Source organism: Gouania willdenowi, chromosome 13 (genome assembly GCF_900634775.1).
Source record: "Gouania willdenowi chromosome 13, fGouWil2.1, whole genome shotgun sequence".
NCBI lineage: Eukaryota > Metazoa > Chordata > Actinopteri > Blenniiformes > Gobiesocidae > Gouania > Gouania willdenowi.
The window spans coordinates 43,789,406-43,802,721 of record NC_041056.1 but is presented as its reverse complement, the minus strand read 5'-3'; the positions used below and the strand labels follow the sequence as shown (position 1 = coordinate 43,802,721).

The 13,316-nt window shown below is 36.6% G+C and overlaps 1 protein-coding gene across 1 annotated transcript in view; it reads left to right on the top strand.

The window, feature by feature from the left end:
- Nucleotides 1-6,666, top strand: part of LOC114474857 (A disintegrin and metalloproteinase with thrombospondin motifs 15-like) — a 30,944-nt gene extending 24,278 nt beyond the window's left edge. Inside the window, exons 6-8 of the mRNA XM_028465422.1 lie at nt 222-397; nt 2,269-2,444; nt 4,926-6,666. Of these exons, the coding sequence (XP_028321223.1) occupies nt 222-397; nt 2,269-2,444; nt 4,926-5,664 (1,091 nt within the window). The 3' untranslated portion in view covers nt 5,665-6,666. The remainder of the gene's footprint in view (nt 1-221; nt 398-2,268; nt 2,445-4,925) is intronic.
- Nucleotides 6,667-13,316: the final 6,650 nt, after the last annotated feature.

The following is a 13,316-nucleotide window of genomic DNA, read 5'->3' as shown; positions in this document are numbered from 1 at the left end:
TTATTCAGATGAATAAATAAATGTGGTTATCACAGATTCATAGAACAATAAACCATCATTTTACTGACTTTATGGATGGACCCCAAAAATCTCTCCTTTATTCCCCCTTATAGATGGTCCTGTCTCCACATGACTGTTCTTCAATGTTCATGTTGAGAACCACTGCTCTATGTTCTAAATGATAATTCCTCACCTTTTCTAACTTGTGTTGTTGTGACCAGGGAAGAGCTTCCGTGAGGAACAATGTGAGGCGTTCAATGGTCTGAACCTGAACACCAACAGACTGGGCTCAGCCGTGGTCTGGGTCCCAAAGTATTCTGGAATTTCTCCCAAAGACAAATGTAAACTCATCTGCCGCGCCAACGGGACAGGATACTTCCATGTGCTCGCCCCAAAGGTACGGCTCACTGCTCTAACCAAAATAAATACGTCACATTTGGTCAGACAAGCTCACCAACTTCTTCTTTTGTGATGAAGACGAGAAACTAAGGACAAACTGAGCACCTAAGCAGGGTTCCTCAGACTCCAGGGGCCTCTTTTATAAAAGTGTGTGTAGGTAAGTTCACTTCAGGAGGCGTACGCTGAAACACAGGAAATGCAAAAAAAACATTCAGATTTATAACAGAAGGTGCACCCTGTTTTATTTATGAGATGTAGTATGTGGGAAAACATCTTGCTCCACCCACATGGTGCCTATAAAAGGTCAGGCTCCGCCCACATGGTGCCTCTAAAAGGTCAGGCTCCGCCCACATGGTGCCTCTAAAAGGGCAGGCCCCACCCACATGGTGCCTATAAAATGTCAGGCTCCGCCCACATGGTGCCTATAAAATATCAGGCTCCACCCACATTGTGCATATAAAAGGTCAGGCTCCACCCACATGGTGCCTATGAAATATCAGGCTCCGCCCACATGGTGCCTATAAAAGGTCAGACTCCACCCACATGGGGCCTATAAAAGGTCAGGCTCCACCCACATGGTGCCTATAAAATATCAGGCTCCGCCCACATGGTGCCTATAAAAGGTCAGACTCCACCCACATTGTGCATATAAAAGGTCAGGCTCCACCCACATGGTGCCTATAAAATATCAGGCTCCGCCCACATGGTGCCTATAAAAGGTCAGACTCCACCCACATGGTGCCTATAAAAGGTCAGACTCCACCCACATGGGGCCTATAAAAGGTCAGGCTCCACCCACATGGGGGCATATAAAAGGTCAGGCTCCGCCCACATGGGGCCTATAAAAGGTCAGACTCCACCCACATGGGGCCTATAAAAGGTCAGGCTCCGCCCACATGGGGTCTATAAAAAGTCAGGTGAATGTAAGCCCTTGTTGAATATTCACTGATACAAATTTCATGATGGGCTGAGGAGAAAAACCAGTAAATAAAAGACATTTCACTAAAATATGATACGATATGGAATTGGATATAGAGCTCACAATACAAAAATACTTACGATATTAAAAGAATGTGTAACAAATCTTGGTTGATGAAAAACAATTTGCCTGTAAAAGTGTGAGACAGTGTTTAGCTTCACACATATGTAATGAAAACAAATGTACCAATCTACAAAATTTTTGATTGCAAAAAGTCCATCAAATTCATGTCGTAGATATCAAGTCATAGAATAGAAAATGTTTGACATAATTTCACGTGATACACCATATCAAAAACATATTGATCTATTTCTCAGTATGTAATATGTTATCATGGTTTCAGTGATGATATAATGAATAAATGTCATTTAAAAATCACAAAAAACTCTTTGTTGGTTCATGATTTTCAGATCATTTGGTGCCAGTTTGGTGTCAAACATTGTATATTCTATGATTTGATATCTATGATATTAGTTTTACAGACTTTATAAATGAAAATTATTTTTTATTGGGTAGATCAACAAAAAGCTCTGTTTCATAAAGTGCCTCCCAAGATTTTTACTGTGACCAGTTGATTATAAATTATAGCGATACCACTATTATAGAGTTGTTGGGGGAGGGGGCGGGGCATATCAATGAGTGTATCTGTATCTTTGTGATGATGTCACAGTTCATTACATTATTATTAATTGTTATTAAAAATGAAAGGATTAAAGTCCTGTGGATGGTCCTACCACTCTCTGCTCCATCTACACACACACAGCTGTGGACCTTCAGCTCCTGTTTATGAGAAACAAGCTTTTAGCAGAACATGTGTTTACATGAGGAGATGGATGACTTTGTGTAGAAACCTGGGGATGGAGGTTACGTTCTCATGTTCTCATCCTCAGGTAGTGGACGGTACTCCCTGTTCTCCAGACACGTCGGCCGTGTGTGTCCAGGGAAAATGTATCAAAGCTGGATGTGACGGAAAGCTGGACTCCAACAAGAAGTTTGACAAGTGTGGAGTGTGTGGTGGAGACAACCAGGGCTGCAAGAAGGTCTCAGGAATGTTCACCAAGCCTGTGTGAGTTAACATAAGAGGGTTGTTTTTATTAAAGGTCCAGTATCATGCTGTTTTTCACCCATCTCCATTTCAACATAATATTTGAGGTTTATTTCCACAGTATTTTTTGGGCCTTCATTAATATGCATGAGTGGTTCAGCGTGTTTTTATCATTAACAGTGGCTTTCTTCTCCTCCTCACCTATTCTGACCACAGGAATAGTCCATGTAATGTGATAGTCCATTGGTTTTGTTCAGCATCTCATTGTGTCACAATCATCTCATAAAGGAGATATAAGGCGGTATAACGGCTACTAAAAATGAAACTGATTATGAGCGCATATGCTTCGGTTTGTCTATAAACTGGATAATCTTTAAACTGAACCTAAACATATGAATTGTAATATCATCCTGCCTTCACTATGTTATTTTTACCTGTGAGGTAGTTTGAGAGGGAGGAGCTCACATTCTTATTGGGTAGGAGGAGCAAGTATTGTCAGGAGGAGGAGTCACAATGCGAGAAAAATCCAGCTATGTTGTTTAAAGCTGACTTTTTATAAAATGTGTAATAACAACGGAGGAAACAGAACTTTTTCATCTTTGTCTCTGAATGAGGCTAAATGATGTTATCACTGTAAATAAACCATTAGAAAGTCATTTATTCATAATACTGCCACTTTAAAAATATTGGACATTTAAAGGTTTTTTTTCCTCATATTTGCATTTTTGATAATTATTATTAGGTTTTTAAAAAAATAAATAAATTACAGTTTTTGAATCACTACCTCACTTTTCCATAAGTGGGTCTAAAATGTCCCCAAAGCATTTCTTCCACAATCAAAGGGTTGTTCCTGGGAACCTTAGATTGATCTACTGTAGCTGTCACTATATATTAACGGACAGGAGGTCATTTCATACTCACAGGTTCTTAAAGATCATGTAAAGCAAATGTATTCCTTAGAACATGTAAAATGCCATTAACCATTTAGAATGTAAATGTATAGCTAGGCTTTACAAACTGCGTTTCAAATTTGGTGGTGTTTCGTGTGCTGCAGCCATGACAGGAAATAATAAAATGTCTCTGTTCTCTCACTGTAGAAATAATTCTCGTATTGCTACGCTAAACGTTGAAACATGGCAGTGTGACTGGAAAAGGCAGTGGCCAGGGCTGCGGTTTGGGTGGACCAATCACAGCGCTTACGCTCCGCGTCGCCTCAACGCACAGTCAGTCAGTTTCTGGCTCAAACAGGGAGCGCTGGGTCCGTCTGATGACGCCGCTAACGCTAGCTTCCATCATTACTGTAGGTTACATCCTCCTACAGTACACGGAGGCGACGCCCTTCCCATGCGTGGGCGTGGTTCCAGTGCCTCTAACTGACACGCCCCCAGTGTTTCAGAGCAGAGAGTAGTGCTTGTTTTCCATGATTTTGAGACCTAATTTTATACACTTAGTGATATTTTTCATCATGTGTCTCAGTGTCAATGACACGTGTTTCTGTGGTGTAACAAACTCATAACACACATTTATTTCTGCTTTACTCAGTATTTAACTTATGAACGTATTGTTCACATCCATGAAGGACCTTAAAATTATAAGGAATCAAAATGCTGGAGGTCCACAACCCTCAGTTTGTTTAACAGCAGCTAAACCAACGTTAACTATGTTAGAAAAAAGGAAAAGTTGTTCAACCAAACTAAACAAACACGTGATCCTCTTCTAAACCTGACCCAGAGTACATCATACTGTCAACTGACAGTTTTCTTCAGAGGTGTCTGCTGATTGATGTGTCCTTATGATTTCCTTCTGAGCGTGGCCTACTTGACAGTTCTGTCAGGCTGGCCACGCCCCCTGTCACCCAGTGGTCACCAACACGGTGCCTGTGGGCCCCAGGTAGCCCACATGGACCATGTGAGGGGCCCTCAGCAGCTGTAGCCATATATATAATCTGATTTATGAAAGATATAGTTACACTTGATTACTGCTGCACGTGATAAAGTTTTCGTATTAAATTACCATCTTTAAATGTTTATTTTTTAAGTCCTGCAGATTTGGTGTATTGTGGTATGTTCTGTATAATATGATATATATTTATTTATATACATATATTTATTTATAAACGTTCATTTTAACATTTTACAACACATATTATACGATGGGTAAAAGTTGTTTGTTAGTAGCTAGTAAAATAAAATGAAAATACAATTGCATAGATAATGAGAAATAGTGTTTGATGTTGAAACTTAAACATGTTATACCTTTTGAAGTTACAGTTTATTATCTTAGCCTGTAATTGAAGTGAAACGTAAACATTTAGTATTTAATAATGCTTTTTATTATTCACTACCTCTGAAGTAGATGACCAACATTTGCTGTTACTATGGTTACTACACAACTTCTGCATCCAAGAACAAATATTGAGACTTTTCCTGAACTTTACTCTGAAGTTGTAAACATGAATATATTTATTCATATTCATATTTATTTATGATGTTTGTTTTCCAGCCATGGCTATAACTTTGTGGTGCTGCTGCCCGTTGGAGCGTCAAACATCGACATCCGTCAGCGTGGTTACCGAGGTCTGGTGAACGATGAGAACTACTTGGCGGTGAAGGACCGTCATGGCCGATACCTCCTGAACGGGAACTACGTGGTGTCAGCGGTGGAGCGTGACCTGCTGGTGGAGGGCAGCCTGCTGCGCTACAGCGGCACCTCCTCCTCCTCGGAGCTCCTTCAGGGGGTTCGACCCCTGCAGGAGCCCCTGACGGTGGAGGTCCTCTCCGTGGGGAAGATGACGCCTCCCCGGGTTCGCTACTCATTCTACGTCTCCAAGGAGAGCAAAACGCTGCAGAAGGAGGAGAAACGTCTGAAAACAGAGAACAGCGTCCTGTCCTACGGCGATAAGAGAGCCCCCAGTCACTGGGTCACGGGGGGGTGGGAAGGCTGCTCTGTGAGCTGTGGGAGTGGCCTACAGACGCGACTGGTTCAGTGTCAGAGCGAGGGGGCGGGGCCTGTAGCAGACTGTGACAGTGCTGATAGGCCTGCAGCGGTGAGACCATGTGGGGACCCATGCCCCATGTGGGACATCGGGACGTGGTCCCACTGTTCTAAAACTTGTGGGCGGGGCTTCAAAAGACGGCCAGTTCACTGTATGACGGACAACGGTCTGAATTTACCCAGAGAGCACTGCTCTGGGAGGAGGAAACCTCAGGAACTGGATCTGTGCAACATAGAGTCCTGTTAAAGACTGATCTATAGATCAATATCTATAGTTAAAGACTGATCTATAGAGCTATATCTATAGTTAAAGACTGATCTATAGATCAATATCTATAGTTAAAGACTGATCTATAGATCTATATCTATAGTTAAAGACTGATCTATAGATCAATATCTATAGTTAAAGACTGATCTATAGATCAATATCTATAGTTAAAGGCTGATCTGTAGATCAATATCTATAGTTAAAGACTGATCTATAGATCTATATCTATAGTTAAAGACTGATGACAGTGGGCGTGTCCTAATAGTCCCTCCTATCTCTTTTCCTATCCACTTTTCTTAAACCCTGGATATGTTTAAGTGGCGGCCATAATAAGGAGCGTTCCAATTCTCTTTAATATAAGGAAAATAGGTTCATTGCTTCCTTTATAACCTCTTTTAGCCTAGGAAACACTGATACATCCTTTACCAAAGGAGACCACATGTTGATGACCCACAATTCATTGCAGTGACAACATTTAAAGGGACACGCACACCCGAGTGTTCACGGAAACTCACGATGACCGACAAGTAACGGAAATAAGTGACGAATGTAATAATGTGTCTGAACAACTTTGAATAATCAAAAACCTAAATATTATGTTATGTAGACATATTATCAGATTATAACTGATATAAAAATGATCAGAGACATTTTTATCCATATGATGTTTTATTTATACATAATTCATATTAGTGAGTAGAAGGTGAGTGTGATCAATCATTCTCATTGTGACGTTCTTTAGTTTACCTTTAGTTCCTGGTAGCCATGGTAACCTCTTTTCCTTTGATTTACAGTCAAACCTGTGATTTATGACATTATATCAGTGGAAAGTGTTAGAAATTAGCTTTTAGTTTATTTTAGGAAATGTGGAGTTTTTTCACCACAACAAACGTGACCAGGGTTTGGGTCAATTACATTTTTAAGTTACAATTATGTCTTCAATTACCCATGTTCAATTACAATTCAGTTATGATTACAGTGACAAGCATGTTTTCCAATTACAATTAAATTAAAATTATTTTTACTTTCAGAATGTCAAATACAATTATGTTCTTGATTCTTAAAGTTCAATTACAATTAATCACAATTACTGAGTCTGAAATAAATAACCTAATAACCTTGTGTTAGCTTTCTGTTAGCATCTCTAATGCTAACGGGTCCTAAATCAGCTGTAAAATATACTAAAAACAAATATCTATCATCTAATGTATTTCCTATCTATTGGTTAGGCTTCCTAATCAATGAAAATATAAGTTTTAATATTTATGCTGTGGGTGTCTCAGTGTACCCTAGATTTATTATTTTTAATGGTAAAATGTGGGGAAGCTTGATATGAAACATATTTTAATAGTTGTTAATAGAACTGTAACGTGGTTCCACAGTTTTGCATTAAATAAAATTATTTAGAATTTTCATGGCAATTACAATTACAAAGTAAATTATCTAAACTTAATTACAATTGATTTATACTTATAGCAAATGACTTTTAAATTATTATTATTATTTTTATTATTATGAAGTTGAAATTATATAGAATAATGTTTGATTTAATTTAATTTATATTGATCATGTAAATGGAAACTCATTTCTTGCCACACATCAAACATACATATTTAACCTGTACATTGGTGGTTAAATGAATCTGTTCCCACACAATTAAAATCTGTATTTTCTTCCAGAAATAGTGTTTTTGTTGGTTTAGTTTCTTACCAGGGATTTAAAACTTAAGGTTAGTCACAGGTGGAGGAAAGTTGATGGTCTGTAGATGTTGTAGGAATGTGCTGAGTCATTGTACAACCTGATTTATTTTAGGTTAATAAATTGTTATATTATGATTTTACTTGTCATTAATCATTAATAGACTCTGTAAAAAATAAATAAATATTTATTTCATAGTTTTTTATAAAGCTATAGGGAGCCATTGTATAAGAGTCAAAGGGCCACATTAGGCCCCAGAGCCACAGGTTGGAGACCCTGGTTTTGACAATCAGACACACTTCCACTGGTGATGTAATAATCTGACGTCTGTCTTGGTGAAAAAACTCCACATTTCTTAAAATGGACTTAAAGCACATTTATAAAACTTTCACTGATATAATGTCATAAATCACAGGTTTGACTGTCAATCAAAGGAAAAGAGGTTACCATGGCTACCAGGAACTAAAGGTAAGTTAAAACAAGGTCACAATGAGAATGGTTGCTCACACTCACTAATCAACATTAATCTGAATGAATAAATAACCAATGCAAAGTTAGAATAGGCTGCACTAAAAGTTATTTAACAACATCTGCATAATATTCATAATTCAGATATGGTTTTAAATTATTTAAAGTTGTTCAATGCATTTTATTGTGTTGGTAATAAACATGATCTGTGTCCCTTTTCAGTCTTGGGTCATCATTATGTGGTCTCCTTTGGTAAAGGATGTATCAGTGTTTCCTAGGCTAAAGGAGGTTATAAAGGAAGCATTGAACCTCCTTTCCTTAGCTCAAAAAGAATTGAAACGCTCCTTATTATGGCCACCACTTAAACACTTCCAGGGTTAAAGAAAAGTGGATAGGAAAGGAGATAGGAGGGACTATTAGGACACGCCCACTGTCTGTCCATGGAAGAACAGGAAGGAAGTATTAAACGGGCTGTGACAGCTCTGATTGGTCGATCCTCTACCTCTGTAAACCCTGATTAGACGTGTCAGCAGCATTAACGGCTTTAAAATCACGTGTCATGGTAAAGAACGTTCTCCTCAGTTTGTTCTACTGGATCTGGGTTGGGATCAATTACGTCTTCAATTATTCAATTACAACACAATTATGATTACGATGACCGTCACTCTTTCAAATTACAAGTTACAATTATTGTTTCCCCCTAAAAGTCAATTACAATTACATTCTCAATTACTGATCCTTTAATAAATAACCTTATTACACGTAACCGTCCTCTTGTGTTAGCTTTCTGTTAGCATCTCTAATGCTAACGGCTCAGTTTGACCCATGTCTATAATCAGCTGTAAAATACACAAATCAATATTATCTATCATCTATTGATTAGCCTCTTCCTTTTTAATAATATTTCAATTACAATTACAAAGTCATTTATCTGAACTCAATTACAATTCAATTATAATTATAACAGCAAGATTTTCCCCAATCATAATTATTGTTATAAATACATCATAATTGTAATGAATTATCAATTATTACAATTATAATTGAGCCCAACCCTGATCTGAGGTGTTTCTACAACCAAAAGCTTTTTAATTTCATAGAACCAAAGTCCTGCTGGATGAGTTCATTAATGAACTAATAACATTTACATCCCACAATATTCTCTCTAGGGATCTGATCTAACATGATGTTTCACTAGTCAGATCTAGAATTGTAGATATCTGTAATTCCATTTTGAGATATTTGCATCATTTTGACTCATTAATTACATTTACACATATCTGGAATTCTACATTTCTCTTTTCAGAATCTGAAATTACATTTTGACTAGATGAAACTACGTAGTAGATATCTGTAAATGGAATGACAGACATCTATAATTCATTTGCATATATCTGTAATAAATAATACATTTTGCATATCTGAAATAAACATATTTAAGTGCTGGGTGCTCTTTTCACAGCGTAGCGGGAACGTTAGCGAAATGGATCAATGTCCATAAAACGTTTGTGAACAACGTGAAAAACCAAGAGAAAACATTGATTAGTGCGAGTAACGAGGTTTGTCATGTTAGCATTAGCATTAGCACATGTATTGATTTAGTTTATGAAATAAAGCAGAAGTTACAGGTAAAAACTAGAATAAGCAACACCAGAAGATAAATATTTTTGTGAGGCACATACAGTATAAGCATATTAAAACACGTCCATATGACTCAATCAAAACTAAAATAACTCTAGAAATCCAATGTTGGTTACTTTGTATTTGTAGATTATGACCAAATTTACAACAAATGAGCACATTTTCAAGTTAAAAGGACAGTTAAAAAAAAAAAAGGTAATTTGGGGTTCGTGTTCCCAAAAACGTTCAGTAGTGATAAATAAATACTGTATTAATGCTAAACACTGATTGTAAAGGAGAATATGTCAGTAAACAGATATTAGTTCAGCCCTCTCTCCTCCTCCATTATGTAAATCATCTATTATTATAGTTTTGTATACTGTGTATACTTTTATTTACCTGTGGAAAATAAACTTTATATGTTAACGTGTTTTTTATGCCTGTGAGTGGAAATCATTAATGAACTATTTCAGTGATTAAAGCTCTGACTTTCAATCACAGCTCCTGATTTCTCAGACTAGTGTTGTGGGTGTGTCCATAACAAGGAGGGCGTGGTCTAGAGATTGAGCAGCTCAGCCCATATAATCCCAACGAGTTCATTTTGTCTTCTTTTTTAATATGTTAAGGTTTCATTTATTTAGATAACTTTTTACAGGAAATTTACTTTGATCTCCTGATATGTTTTGATTGTCAACTGCCAGTCTTCCTCAGAGGGGTCTGCTGATCACTTTGATGTGTTCCCAGGGGGGAAAACCTGCCTTGGTTTTTGTCTTTGTGAGATGCTGAATAAGCTTTAGCCCCGTGATGGACTGGCACCCTGTCCAGGGTGTAACCCCGCCTAATGCCCTTTGAGAGCTGGAGATAGACACCAGCATTTAGATTTAAGTGTAACATTTAGATTTAACATTTAGAATTAACATTAGATTTAAATATAACATTTAGATTTAAATTTTAACATTTAGTTTTAATATTTAAATTTAGATTATATTTTTATGAGAAAAATATCATAAAATTTACAAATATTGCTGTAAATCTGCTCAAAAGTAACTTTTTTAAATGTTTAGTTGCAATATGTTGTAAAACGTTTCTGTTTATTTAACCATGCACAGCTTTACTACCGGCGCTACATACATGCTAACATAAACACGCCTCTTTTTTGCTCTTTACTAAGATTCAAACTTCCATGACGATTAAATTTGGGGCTTTCCATCACCTCCACAACTTTAGCGTTGCTATAGTAACACTGCTAAATAAGGGCGGGGTGAGCTAAGCTTATGTTTTAACAGTCATCTAAACTCTAATGAGAAGCAGCTAAAATATCACAGCTAGTTTAATGCTCCTTTAACAAACCTATGATCACCATATCTGTCAAGTTTTGGATTTGAAAATAAGGGAAATTTTCTGGCGCCCACTACCAGTCGTCCCACCCCCCCGACAAAGCTCCAGTATTCCTGATATTATAAGACAAGTGTATAATAAATGTAAAATATCCACTTATCAACCACTTACTAAATATAATAATGTGATTATAATCTGATAGGTCGACCTTTATTAATATTAAAATACTGTGAACATTCCTACTAGGGCTGGTGATATGAACCAAAACTCATATCTCAATATATTTTCTCAAAATGGTAAAATATGATATAAATCTAAATAATTTTATTAAATAAAGTCTGACCAGAAAAACAATTCTGGGTTAAATTTGCTGATGTAAAATGATATACAGGGACATTTTTACGCTATGGGAACAGAGGCAGAGCAGCAATGTGCTTTTGGAAGAGGGTGTGGCCTCCTCCTGGCTCCTCCTCCTGCCTCCATAGTGGAGTGAGACTGTGCAGCTGTTCCAGGAAATAGTGATGTTTAATAATTTGGGCTATTAAATGCACAAAATGCTGACACTTTCAAACGTATAGGTACTGTAGGCTATTGGAAATGGAAAAATAAATAATTTATAATTATATTATAATTAAAACAAATAATCAAATTATCAATTCACCCTTGGGTAGGCACTGCCTACCTTGCCTACCCTGACGGCACGTCACTGATTATAAGTTACTGGAGGATTTGGCTTTTACTCAGTTTGGAGGTTTTTTTTTTTGGTTTGTTTGTTTCTTTGGACCTAAACTCATCCTCTCTGCCTGCTGCTTTATCTCTGCAGCTGCGTCTTAACTCCACCATCTCACACAATGACCGTAAACCACCTGTGGTGACAGAATAATAATAATAATTTTAATTATAATAATCCACAGGGGAAAAAACTAAACATAAAACAAGATACATTTAGGACAGGAAAGAAAAGTCCATGAGGGAAACTAAACTAAAGAGAATGACCTCATGTTTCAGGCTTTTGATCCTCCTTTCATCTGATTGGTTGACACTGCTCCACATGGTGGTCAACGATGGCGAACAATCTACACCACCATGGTTTTTTTTTACTGTTTTATCACTGATAGCCTAACCTTGAAATAAATCACATTGTACAATGACTCAGCACATTCCTACAACATCTACAGACCATCAACTTTCCTCCACCAGTGACTAACCTTAAGTTTTAAATCCCTGGTAAGAAACTAAACCAACAAAAACACTATTTCTGGAAGAAAATACAGATTTTAATTGTGTGGGAACAGATTCATTTAACCACCAATGTACAGGTTAAATATGTATGTTTTATGTGTGGCAAGAAATGAGTAATTAGCATGTGTTGATCACATGATCATGTGTTATTATATTCATGTTACTTTTTATAGACATTCATATACATTAACTATAAAAATCTACTTTATAAACATTGTGTTCATATAAACTGAGATGTGTAAGAATTTGAAGATGAAAGATAGTTTTATTTATTGATGTTATTTATTTTATTTTAAAGTGTTTTTAAGTTTCCATTTACATGATCAATATAAATCAAATCAAACATTATTCTATATAATATTAACTGTATATAATGTAATCCACTGTATTGTCTTCATAGAGAAGGTCTTTATGGCTCCAGGAGGACTTTAATCCAGGTGAGATGAGGTTCAATGGTTCCTTGTAGAGTAAAGGTTACAGACCCCTGACCAGGGGAAGAGGGTTAGGAGACCCCACTATCAGAGCTGGACCCTCTCAATTTAATTCATGGTGAAACAATGCAGATGATAAGATGGTTATGTTACTGTTAACTTAATTCATGTACAGCATTTATGTAAAATAAAAATGAAAACATGTAACATGTTGTTATGATTTAATGTTATTTAAAACATTTTTGTTACTTCTTTTAAAATGATATAAAATAAATAATCTGTTATTTCAGCCACTGCTTGAAAACTTAATATTGACACTAAAACATTTAAAATATTTAGCAAATATATCTCGAGTCACTGTCAATCTTTACTTCATACAAAACTACAGTACGTTAGTTAAATCAATTATTCATCAGCATGTATGACTTGATAAAAAAAGGTGCCACCACTGAGAAAGTTAGTGTACAGCTCTAATATGGAATTATATTGATGCGTTTTGTTGAGTTTAATAGAAAGTGTTTCCAGACTGTGCTCTATGTTATTGGCTGATCTGTGTAAACACTTTATAATCCAACAATAAAACACAACGTGGACTGAAGCCTTTGTCTAATGAATGTCAGATTAGGTTGATAAAGAGTATAAACAAACCCTTTAAAATCACTGCAGGTTGTTACAGAAGAACAAGAAGTTCTCAAATAAATATTTAGAAGCTTTTATCGTTTGGACGTGTTTCTTAAAGACAGTTGTGTAACACTTTGGCCAGTGTTGAGTTCCAGCTGATGACACGTGTGTGAGATTCTCTGTCAGGAGGAAAAGATGGATTGGTGTTTTTGG